The sequence below is a fragment of the Gekko japonicus genome, unplaced genomic scaffold (assembly GCF_001447785.1).
Source record: "Gekko japonicus isolate JY-2015 unplaced genomic scaffold, Gekko_japonicus_V1.1 scaffold2541, whole genome shotgun sequence".
Lineage (NCBI taxonomy): Eukaryota > Metazoa > Chordata > Lepidosauria > Squamata > Gekkonidae > Gekko > Gekko japonicus.
Genome location: NW_015167131.1, coordinates 172069 through 185372, shown reverse-complemented (window position 1 = coordinate 185372; position 13304 = coordinate 172069). Strand labels below are relative to the sequence as shown.

The following is a 13304-nucleotide window of genomic DNA, read 5'->3' as shown; positions in this document are numbered from 1 at the left end:
CTGCACAACAACTGGAACTGAATGAAACTAAGAAATTAACAGAGCAAACAGCAGAAACACTGAAGGAAGTTAATGCCAAATCTAAAAAGGTTAAAAAGCATGTACAGGAGTTGGAAAAGAGAAGAATTACTGACGAATCTCAGCTTTTGCAACTACAAATGAAAAAGGCAAACTTCATCCTGAGATTCCAAGGGGTTCCTGAGACAAAAGGAGAGAATCTAAAACAAGTACTGGGCGATCTACTTGCACCAGTGGCAGATTTGAAAATGGAATATCTTCAAAGCGAAATGGATGTGGTCTATAGATCATATTCGGAATATATTAAGAAAAATAATCTGCCTGGAGAAATAGTGGTTAGATTCTCAAAAAGACTTGTGAGGGACCAAATCTTGAAAACAACATCAGGTACACCCCTGAAAATAAACGGTAACACCATATGGGTACTAAAAGACATTCCATTTGAAATTAGAAAGAAGAGGAAGGAATTCAAAGGCTTGACATTGTTTTTACAAACAAACAACATACAGTACAAATGGTTGGTTCCCGAAGGCTTACTCTTCAGAATAAATGAGAAAAAAGAAAGAATTGACTCTGTTAAGAAAGCAAATGAGTTCTTGAAGCAGCAACTGGGAAGGTCCGGAGAAGATGACAAAGATGAAGACTAGGATAAAGAAAGCGGTGAAAACTCTTCTTCAGCGTCAGAGGAGGACTCTGATTCAGAGCTGGGGGCTGCGGCCCCCAAAAGAGCCAAGAAATGAGATGCTGAGGAACTCTGAATTCCACCTTTAAGAAACTACACTTATCTTTTTTAGTTTGATGCTTTTGTGATTGCCTTAAACAGTAATTGATATCGGGTTTTGGGGAATATTGGCTAGATTTAAAAATTCAAGCTCATTGTATTATTAATAGATTAGATTAATCATTTTATAAGCGTATGTAATGATATTCACTACTTGGGTTTTCAGTCGTTAACTTTCCTTTCTCCCGTAGATATCAGATTCCCTTCCCTATTTTCTTTGTAGTTTATAGAAAAGCAATAAAAGATCCCCTTCAAGGGGCCAAAAAAAAGAACAAAGCTCACACAAATGTTCTGTTCACCAATGAAGCACAGCTACTGCATGTGCTTGAAAGTCCCCTGATACCAATCAGTGATATCAGGTCTTTACAGATCAACACAGTCCAGAATATAACTGTGCCACAATCAGGAAACAATAGTATAGTATGAGGTCAAAACAAGGAGCCAATATATATGTGATTAGTATTAAATGACTGGTATTAAATGACCAAAGTGTTAAGCTTGTGAATGACTTAGCAGGAAAACCGTACCCATTTTAGAAACTGGAACATGACAGAAAGCCAAAGAGAAAGCTTCCATTTCTCTCCCTTGCCTTGAGACAAAAAAGAAATGCTGTTGTTCTCATGCCTTGCTTGTAAAGTTATCAGAGGCATTTGGGTGGCCATTGGTGGAAGCTGAGGTTGGGTATAGATGAAGGCAACAGAGCTGCCCAATGGCATTTGAGTCTTAATACACCAAACTATTGTAAATCTATGTTTGCTATTGCCATACAACAGCCCAATACAACAAAATGCTGGAAATAGGCTTCTTAGAGACAGATCTCGGAAGCTAAGCAGGGTCAGCTTTGGCTAGTATTTAGAAGGGTGACCTCCAAGGAATACCAGGGTTGTGACGCAGAGGTAGGCAATGGCAAACCACCTGTGAAACATCTCTTGCCTTAAAAACAAGTATAGCGTGCCACCTAGTGGAGCATAACACTAAAGAACTAGAACTTCTGGCTGCCAGACAATCTTAGGATCTCCTGGCTATTCTACAGACAATGCCATATGAAAATTAATTAGAGACAGGTGCTGTAGTTTTAAAAGGCAGCTGGCCAGTCCACAAGGCATCATTACCAGTGAAAATAATTGAGTCAGCTTTGCCCATGATCCTGCCAGAAAAATCACATTTGTTCCCCTGTACTGGTGTACTGAAGCTGTTACTGGAGTCCTCAGCCTTTCACCTGGCATCTTGAAAGGAAAAGTAGTAAAAATCAATCAAATTGACTGCTGCTGTGGTTTTCTTAATTCTGACCTCCATTTGTCAGTGCAGAGCACTCTGAAAACTTACTGAAGATCTGCCATGGATGCTAGCTCTTCAAGGTTTCACCCTCCCCCACACATTAGTATGTTGTAACCTAGAATCCATATAGCCTTGGTGTCTGCATCATCCTGCAAAGGGATGAGGTTTGTAGTACACATCAAGTGCAGATATGTTGTGTGGCGTTATTCAAAATGGTTACATTTTTGAACCCCTATTATTACTCTATAAATGGTTTCGGCCTTTGAATGTTCAGAGTTGTAGAGCCACCATGAGTGTTGGTGGGACTGGAGAATTGGGTGCTATGTAATTATTATACCTGTTGTTCTGCATGTGAAGTTTGAAACTAGAAGTATGTAAGGGTTTTTCTCTGTCAAACAAGGTCCATCTAATCCAGCATTCTCTTTACATTTAGATGCCTCTGGGCACCTACCAGTAGGTTATGGAAGTGATGTCTTTTCCCTGACAATTGTTCCCAGCATCTGGTTTTACATGGAGGTTTGGATCCACCTGTAATTCCTACTGACAGAAGAGATTTTTGTCCACAGAGGATGGCTTCCTTACCTCCTCTGTCCAGCTGCATCTTTTAAAATCTACTCCGAGGGAAGAGGGGGACTCCCAGGATCAGCAGGATGGGGTTAGAGCAGGAGGGAAGAATCAGTGAAAATCACCTTCCCCATCATTTTTGGCAATCCCTCAGTAATCAAAGCCATATACTGTCTGAGTTCTATTTAGCTTTGCTAGCTAAGAGCCATTGATAGACCTATCCTCCATTAATTTGTCTAAGACCTTTTAAAGCCATTTAAGCAAGTGGTGATCATGCCTAATGTTGGGAATTCCATACGTTGATTATGTGTGGGGTGAAGTAGTACCTCCTTCTGTCTGAACTTTTAATATGTAATACTAAAAACCCACAGTGGAATGGAAAATCTGGCAGATGCTCTGCTACAGAACAATGCTAAAAAATGTAAAAGTATAGAACAATGATTGCAAGTAAAACACTAACTCTGGAAAGAGGCAGAGAGGAGCACACTAATGTGTGAGAAATGAGGTAACAAATGCATTCATAAAGGCAATTTTAAGTCCATAAATACTTTAAATTCTCAGGTAATAAGGATGTGCCATGTTTGAAGACTTCTCAGTATGCTTATATAACATGCTTATACATGTTTGCTGCCATTTATGATATGGTTAACCCTTTTTTTGTTCTGCACAATGGATTTTCAGGGAGAGAGTTCTATACTATGCCATCATATCTACAAAATAGGAAGAGATGCCAGCCCATTTACTTACAGTAGGATCTTTCAAACATACAAAGTTGCCTTCTGCAAATTCATACCCTTGGTTTCTTTAATCCTTTATCATGTGCCATGACTGGTAGCTCTTCTCTGAAATTCTTTTGTAGCTGGAGGGGTCAGGGATTTAGTTGGGACCTTCTGCATGCGAAGCACATCCTCTGCCATTGAGCTAGAGATTTCTTGTTGCCTGTTTATCAGGGGCTGCCCATGTAGTGTTAAAACTTGTTTTGGAAGCACCAACTATCTACATAATGCAAATAATTTAAGAAAGCATCTATTGTTGAAGTTAAAACACATATTTGTTTAATAATGTCATAGATAAGCTGAGTTGTCCAGTTGAATAAATCTTATCAAATGTTAGTATTATATCTTCTCCTTATCAGACATTCAAAGCAAGCAGATGTCAAAGCTTGCTTAATATTGCCCTTTAATATGGGGAAGAGAAAATGTATAGCCCCATCGTGGTATTTACATAGAACTGATTATTGCAGTGCCCTTTCCTTTCTCCCAATGTGATCTAAAATGTCCTTAATGCTCTACACAGCAATAATTTGGGGAGTTTTAATGAGTATTTGGGTAGTGTCTTTTTTATCACTGTATTTTAACACCTGTGTGTCTTCATGAAATCCCATGCCTTATGGAGAAAATGAAGATCCAGCCCAGTGCATTCGAGATTGCAAGCATTTGTCATTTAAGCACCATAGCATACAGACAACCATAATATGAAATGCTTGGTACTATTAGGGCCTGATGCAATTATACACCATCTGCCACTGTCACTAGATAGGTAGGATCAACCTGTCGTTATGGTAGGGGATGGGGAGGTATTGCCTTCAACAAATTGCATCTTAAAGCCATTCTGGTTTGGCCAGAATGACCTGAGAATCTGGTGTGAAGGGCTGAAGTGTACTTAACCGGTAAGGCCTGGGATGATCACTTGTGGAGAGAGACTGGGCTTGAGGCAGTAATAATAATAATAAATGTGCTGTTCCTTGTGCCCTCTTGGTCAAGTGCAGCCTGCAGCTTAAAATGTAATGATGATGACCTCCATTAGCCAAGTAGAAGCTCTCTTTCATCATAAGACAGCAAGCCCTGAATGTGCCTGTCATATATTACTTATTCACCCTAGTCTAAGCATGAAAATCAATGTTCACAGTGCTGCTGCCAATGTTTTCTTCTTTTCCCCCTTTTACAGAGCACAGATGAAGAATCCAGGTAAGATCACATCCTTTGTCCTTCCCCCTACTCTAGCCTATGTTTTATGTAAAACTAGGAAAAAGGCCCATTGTGGAAATAAATACAATGGTCTCTAGAAAGAGGCTCTGGGCGGGTGCCCCGGCCTTGGACACTCAGTGTCAATTTGCTGTGGCAACCTCAGCAGGGTATAATGACACTGAGTCCACCATTTTCTCCAGAGGAACTGATCTCTGCTACCTAAAGAACAGTTGTAATTTTGATTGATCTCCAGCCCTCACCTGGAGATTGGCAACGATGGTTCCCCAGAAGGGAATGGTTGGTTTGAAGGGTGGAGTCTATGGCTTTGTACCTGTCCGAGGTCCCACGCCTCCTGAAACCTCACCCTCTCCAGGCTCCATCCCTCACATCTCCAGGAATTTCCCACCTGAAGTTGGCAACCCTATCTCCTTCCCAGCCAATCATCAACCTACCTTTATTTCCCCCTCACTCTTCAGTTTTCCACCCCCCACACACCTGCAGCCTCTCCCGTGCTCTGAAGCCCTGACTGCTATGTCATATTGGCTGTCATACGGGGGCCACCTCAGCAGCATATAAGGATACAGAGCCCACCATTTTCTCCAGGGGAACTGATCTCTGCCATCTGGAAAGCAGTTGTAATTCTGAGTGATCTCCAGCCCTCACCTGGGGATTGGACACATTTTACCTCAGAACAGCAAACTGTTTAGAATGTTAGAGGCAAAAGCCAGTCAAGTTGCATATGCAAACGACTTCTGTGTTCCGAGGCAGAGGCCAATGAGGCTGCATATGCAAATAACCTCTGTGTTCTGATTGGCTATGTGGGGGAGAGGACCAGCAAACTGTTTAGAATGTTGGAGGCGAGACTCAAGCAATGCAGCCAGTGGATAGGGACAGATTCTGAGTGACACACCAGGGCGCCAACCAATTCCAGAGCGTGTGGAATGTTCTAGAGAAGTGCCACCACCATTCGGCTTTTATATATAAGGGAGATGACAATAGGGGTGGGGTTAACATTTTAAAGAAATTACTAAGACACTGTGCTTTATGAAAGGGGGCACAGGAATTCCGTTTTTAGGACCCTAGCTATAGAAGCTGCATGTCAGATCACTTACATTGAAACCAAAGCCCCCCAACCAAGGGTTTGGTTGGTTATTTTAATTAACATGGATTTTCATAGTGAGAGTATATTACGCAATTCAATGTATCAAAACCTCAGTTTCACTCATTACCTTATGTGGATGGGGGGAATGCTTGCGTTGTTCCTGTAAAGCATGGTGTTGAATGCTGGAGGCTAGATAGTTAGATGCTAAGGCTCACAATGTAATGGTGGTTTGGAGGCAGATGCTGGAAGTGTCCTTCCTCCAGGGCTTTCCAAAATATTTGTGCTTTTTGTTTGCCACATTTGAAGCTTGTATTCAGAAGAACAGGGCAAGCAAGTGTAGTCTTTTTTTGAAGAACAAGGTTTGTATTTAACACTTTCCCCACAGTAGCACTCTTCTCACAACAAAAGCCAAAGATTTTTTGTCCACTGGGTAGAAAGGATGTGTATCAAAAACACAAAAAAGCAAGTTTATTCAAGAAAGTCATACTGAGTGCAGCTATTCTTGGACAGGCATAAAAGTTTTATCTTTAAGCTCTGATACTAGCATGATTTTTTCTTGCTTTATTAGTTGACATAAATGCTGCCTTAGTAAGGTTTCACAGATTCTAACTTACAATAGCTTACCACAGCTTAATTATGACTTCACTGGGCAGATTTAATGAACTATGGTTCCAAAGCCTCCTTGGCCAGACTGTTAATAGAGAATGTGACTATGTTGGTTCTCCTGGACCTCTTAACAGATTTTGATACTAGTATCGGCCATTGTATCCTTCTGGACTCCCTGGTGGAGGTGTGTTCTTGGTGGAGCAGTTTCAGTCCTTTCTTGAGGGTAGATTGCAAAAAGGAGTGCTAGAAGATTCTGCCCCTTGACCTGTGGGATTCCACGAAGCTCCACCATGTACGCCATGCTGTTTAACATCTGGAAGGGATCATTTGGAGTAAGTTCTCATCAGTATGCTGATGACCTGCAACTCTGTCTCTTCTTTGCATCTTATTCTAAGGAGGTAGTGGATATACTTCTTTGGGGTCAAGAGGCAGTGAAATACTGCTTTAAGGTAGACAAACTAAAACTTAATCCAAACAAAACTGAAGTGCTGTGGACTGGGACTAAAACTGATCTGGGAATACATCTGGAGGAGGTTGTTTTCCCCTTGGAAAAGCCAGTTCACAGTCTGGGGTGCTCCTAGATTTTTCACTGACCCTTGATACTCACATGACAGTTGTAGCTAGGAGTATTTTTTACCAGTTTAGGCTGATTCTCCAGCTATAATACTTCCCGGAGAAGGGAGACCTGACCACAGTCATACATATATTGGTGGCATCCATTTTGGACTAATGTGAAGTAGTGTACATGGATCTGCTTTTGAACATGGTATGGAGACTTCAGCAGATTCAGAATGCAGCAGCCCAAATGTTAGTGGAAATTGCTACAATGAACATATAATACCAGTTGTGTACCAACCACATTGTACTGAAACCTGTAAAAAAAATCTGGGAACCAAGTGCGGTTTTTAACTGTTAAATCCTTAAATATGTTAGTACCAGAAAGACTGCCTCCACCTGTATACACTTTCCCAAACTCTGAGATTGTCTGAGAAGGTACTGCTGTAGAAATCTACAATTACAGAAATGTATTTGGTGGAGCGTTCTTGGGGGCCACTCCTAGACTTTGGAACTCCATTACGTGGGAACTGACTTTTTAAAAAAATCAAGAAAGGACTTTTAAAATTAGACTCTTACCTTGATGTTTACAAGTGTTATACATTTTAAAAAACATATTGTTATAGTTGTGTTTTAATATCATGGCAAACTGCTTGGAGCATTTTTAATGGAGAGGTGGGATATAAATGCATATTAATTGTCTTATTGGATCCAAACAGTGACTTTCCTGGTATGAATATTTAACTTGCAGCAGTAGCTGGTGCCTAGTATGGAGGATAGATGCAGGCTAACTTTCACATATTATTATGCCCTGAAGTAAGAGACTTTGAGTTTGTTTCCCATACAAATGTTGTTTTGTTGTTTTTAGCTATTGCCAAAGGAATAGCTATTATAAATATACAAAACTTGACAGCATATTTTTCTTCTCTCTGGATCCCTCCAACCCTTTCATGGGAAGGTTATCCCAGTATATGCTGGGCTTCGTTGTGTTTATTTTCTGGTAGAATTCTTTTTATACATTTGCCTGCAGTACTGTAGTGGGAAAAGGGGAATTCATTTGGACAATGCCTGATGCAATCCTTATGAAGTCTATCAATGTGACTTCCACTGTTTTGACATTGAGTTTGGTGCAGGCTGACAGGCGGGATGGATTGTTCTGCTTCTTCCTTGCCTCCCAATGGGCTGTATTTTTCATAGGCTTATACTTTTCTCTGTAGGAGGAAAGACATGTTCTAATAGTAATGCAAACTTGGCATTCCTAATGCTTGTGATTTCCAGATTGCCAGCCAAATGAATACTCAGGTGGGTTCTGCACATGCTCATCATCTCTAATAAGCTTGGGCTTCTCTACCTTGTTCTTGGGGGACATTTTCAGCTTTTGGGGTAAGCTCAATTGGGAAGTATACAGAATGACGAAAAAGGAAAACAGATTAAGATAGCAGAATGGAGATGATAGATGAGTTGTGATGTCCTAGTTCCAGCTCTTGGTATTTTGGCACTGTTTTGAGATAGAGAATGGTCCAGAACATTCTAGGCAGAGGTGCTTAGCTGTGTTTGTTGGTATCCGATAGCTTGTTTATGTTGCTCTTCCTTTTCATTTGAACTCCTACAATTTTTATTATTGAGTAGTTCATGGGGCTTTGAAGTGGCACCAAAGGAGACATAAATAATAATATTAGAAAGCAGCTTCTTTTAAAAATAGTATAACGGAAAAGACAATAATCATAGTTTACATGACACTGTAGGCTACGGATGGTTGCAGGATTTTGATGTAAGACCTAGACCAGAGTAGAGCTCCTAACAGCAAAGTGACAGGAATAGGGTGAACTTTGCTTTGTGTGGGGTTCAGCTTCAGTGGTTGAGATACAGTTTCAGTTTCTTCACAACACCTGGAAATGTCAGAGAAGAAGAAGAGAAGAAGAGATTGGATTTATACCCCGCCCTTCACTTGGAGTCTCAGAGCGGCTTACAAACTCCTTTCCCTTCCCCTCACCACAACAGACACCCTGTGAGGTGGGTGGGGCTGAGAGAACTCTGACACAAACTGCTCTTTCAGGAACAGCTGTGCCATAGCTTGTGACTGACCTAAGGTCACATCAGCAGGTGCAAGTGGAGGAGGGGGGAATCAAACCCAGTTCTCCCAGATTTAGAGTCCGCACACTTAACCACTACACCAAACTGGCTCTCGATTGGAGGAGATTGGATTTATACCCTGCCCTTCACTTGGCTTACACAGAGCGGCTTACAATCTCCTTCCCTTCATCTCCCCACAACAGACATCCTGTGAGGTAGATGGGGCTGAGAGAGCTTTTGAAGAACTGTGGCTTCCCTAAGGTCACCCAGCAACTGCATGTGGAAGAGTGGGGAATCAAACCTGGTTCCTCCATATTGGAATCCACTCTCCTAAACACTACACTAAATTGGCTCTCAGAGACTGTGTGTGAGAACCTTACCTTTCTGGTTTATAGCATAAAATGACAATGGTAACACACAAAACCTGGTGAGCTGTCATCTGGTCTACATACTACTGGCCATTAATGTTAGCCATGGGATTGATCTCCCAATGGAAGAACAGGTGGTTGCTGAGAGCAGACATTTCTCAGTCCATTTCTTTTAAGTATCTTGGTTGGCCTGGGAAGCAGAGTACATTTAACCAGTATTTTCTAGGCAGTGCAATGCAGGTATCGGTATCCTTCTTTGCATTCCTGTTGCTTGATAGGTCTGGGGATCATAGTGTTTTTCATGAGTTTTCCCAAATTCCTCCAAAAGTATGCTGTATTTGAACTCTTGCAGTCTGCTGAAAAGGTTAGTCAGGTCCTCTGCTTGTGCTTTGTATCAGTCAGCCTTGGAAGCCCTAGAATGACTTTATGTCTAGATTTATGTTCATTCATATGACTGCTATTGAGATCCTGTCTTTTGACTGGTCGGTTATGAAGATGGTTTGAAAACTATATTGCACCCCTTACAGAATCCATATGCCCAGTATCCTTCTGAACAGGATTCATATAGATAATCCTATGTAGATGATCAGAAAGATTTGATTATCTGTTCAAGGATTTCATAATATGCATATTCATCACTGGTACCTGAAGCACACTTCATTATTCTTTTTTCCAAACGGTTAAAAACTCTGTATTTCAGTATCAAAATTACACAGCAAGAGACTGAACTGATTACATTTTATTTGGTAAACCCTGTTGGTTGATTTAGATAGGTCTGTTTTGAATTTTGCTCTAGAGACTTCAAAGTTCATGGGCTTCTCTGTAGAATTTGAGTTCAGGTTGCCCTGAAATTTATGTAACTTGTACACTGAGATAATGAGGAAGACTGCATGGTATAGCCTGAACTAGTCTGATCTCAAAAGTTAAGCAGGGTCAGTCCTTGGAGAGAAGACCACCAAGGAATACTTTGCAGGTAATAGCAGTGGCATACCAGCTCTTTTTCTCACTTGTCTTGAAAAGCCTTTCCTGGGATCATCATAAGTTGGTTGCACTTAACAGCACTTAATGTATATATGTATGTACATTGAGTTGAGCCTGTTGACCTTAAGGATAAACCGAAGTGAAAGGGAGAAAGCAGTTGTTCAGGGACAACACAGACTAACCAAAACCTGACAAGAGATCCCCGGGCATTGTGATAACTTTAAAACAGCTTCTTTAACTGATTAGCTTGTTTAGGATTATACCATCACTGGCCAAGCTACTTAAAGTCGTGATGACATCATTGCCACAGGAGGACTTTGACCCATTGTGAATCCAGACTAACTTTGCAGAAGAAATTGGTCACTCCGGTTTAAAATGTTGTTCTTCCCATAGCTGTTGCTGTGGATGGCGTCTACAGCTGGCACATTTCCACCATTGGTAGAAAACTTATCCCTGAAAGCTATCCATATAAGAGGACTCCATATATATTTTCACACCTGAATATGTTGGAAGAGTAAAATCTTCAGGGTTTTGTATTTTTGGTGATTTCATTTCCTATCCTAAAGGAATCACATTTTTACTCAGTTTTATTTCCTGTTGGAACACTTTCTGGAGTTTCATCTAAGCTTTGCTAAAATGCTGCGTTAACCTTTCCATCTAACTCTGCTTATTACCTCCTCCCTCACTAAAATATTTTTATTGCATCTGTAGTGTTAATATCTCAATACTGCACTTAGAAGAGACAAACATTTGCATGGGCACCACAAATATTAAGATTTTTTTTGTATAAAATGTTCTTTACTTCAGCTTTTTTGATATGTACATTTTCCATCAGCAGCGAAGCATACCACAAGGGTTCAATGAAACAAGGACACATTTTGCATAGCATTATTGTACCTTTTATAACAATCTTGTATGTTGGTTTTGCTGTATTGTGATAATGTAGGCTATTTGCCACATGCCAGTAGCTTTAACATAGTTGGGCAACAATGGTACTTAACCTTTTGTCCCTGCCCTTCGTTATTATGCAGAATATTATTACTAATAACAATACTCAGGAAGAACTTCAGGCACCTTTTAAACACTGCAGCCTTGAAGAGAGTCCTAGGTTCACTATATTTCTCTCCGTGACCATAATACATTGTTAACAAAATCCCAGCAGAATTTGAAATTACAAATGGGACCAATCTACTCACCTTACACAGATTGACTCTGAGTTAATAGCCTGCCTCTCTCACTAGGGAGTAATTGTCCATTGTCTCTCCATCTGTCCTTCTTTTGTCTCTGTTTTGATTAGAACTGGCTGAGGTGGGAATCAGTTGATGTGCCTGAAAATGGACATTCAACTAGAACTTAGTTATTCTCTAAAGGCCTTTAAAATTTTAAACAACATTAATTATTCTAGGCATTGCTGAACATTTTCACAATTACCTTTATTTTCCATGTTTTTAATAACTGATTCTGAAGTGGATATGAGGGGAAATGTTCATAGAACTGTATGTACCAGCTTGCATAAAATGCCCCTTTTCCATAATGCTTAAAAAGGCAAGGGGTACATACAGAGCCATCCAACTTTGTGGCAAGTCCAAAAAGACATGGAAAGCCTCACCATCTCCAAGCAAAAGCTTTTTGCCTGCATAATAGGCCTCTCTCCAAAATATAATTTAAAGAGGGTGAAACAAAGAGCCCATACAAAAGGCTGCTTGAATTAAGACAGTGTTGACTTTAAAACAACTAGATAAAAAAGCAATTGTTTAATACATCTAAAAGATGCAAGATGTATTAAAGTTGCTACTGCTGTCCTTTAATGAATGACAATGTCACCATCTGTACATGGAATGTAGGGGTTAAGATGTCCTCATATTGACCGATTCCAGACCAGATGCATTGCTGGGACTGGGAATTGGTTAAGATACAAATTGTGGCAGAACAGGTCCAAGAGTTTAGCTAATCAAATGCAGAATCACAGGAACAGCCTTATGACCTGATTCAAACAAGCATGATAGGAAGTCATATAATCAGCTTAATATATTGCCTCAGCATTCACATTCTGAGAAGGAGTCACATCTGAAATAGTGGTCTGCATGTAAAACCTGTATATAATGAGATTGTGTAGAACACACTTTTATTCTGACACTCTTAAAAGAAAGTATACAAAGAATGCTTTGCCATTGCTGATGTAGGAGCCCTTCTGCAGACCTGAGGAATCTTGGTATCTGAACAGTGAAGTTCAGCTTTGGGGTTGGGAGTATTTGCTAACTTCTGCTTACTACCACCCCTTCTATTTTCGTTTTCAATACAAACAATTTAAAAAATTTACACACTGATTATTAGAACACACCCAACACAAACATCATTCCTGTCAGTAACTAGGAAAAGGTTCATTAGGCTATGATCTTTCACTCTTAGAAATCAGCCGGACCCCTCTGTTGTTAAAATATGCATAAGAGTGGGATAGGATTGCATTGAAAGTTTACTGCTGCACACTGTCTATAAAGTAAATATTATTCAACACAGTGGGACTTAATACGAAATAGGACTGGGATGCAATAACATATTTAATAGCCACAGTGATTCAAGGTAATTTTGCAACTCTGATGTTATTTATTTATTTATTTATTAATTAAATTTGTATCCCGCCCTTCTAACATGGGCTCAGGGCGGCAAACATAGAGGCAAATGCCATACATAGAACAATAAAACAATAAACAATCATTATCTATAAAACAGTTAAAAGTCGGTGCTGAACAGACCATATCAGTTCCATAATAATATGCCAATAACAATAACACACTCCGAGTAAACACAATTGTCTCTGCTCAATTGATGTTACACTATAACTGTCATCCCCATACCAGGGCCAGTGCGCCTCATGATGTTAATACGGTGGTGGTACAATGGCGGTGGCAGCCCCTACTCGAAAGCCTGGTGGAAGAGCTCCGTCTTACAGGCCCTGAGGAACTGGATAAGGTCCCGCAGGGCCCTGATCTCCTCTGGGAGCTCGTTCCACC

The 13304-nt window shown here is 40.4% G+C and overlaps 1 protein-coding gene across 1 annotated transcript in view; it reads left to right on the top strand.

The window, feature by feature from the left end:
* TRIM44 (tripartite motif containing 44) overlaps positions 1 to 13304 on the top strand; it is a 126355-nt gene that overhangs the window by 45448 nt on the left and 67603 nt on the right. The window contains exon 4 of the mRNA XM_015413043.1: positions 4589 to 4608. Coding sequence (XP_015268529.1) covers positions 4589 to 4608 — 20 coding nt within the window. The remainder of the gene's footprint in view (positions 1 to 4588; positions 4609 to 13304) is intronic.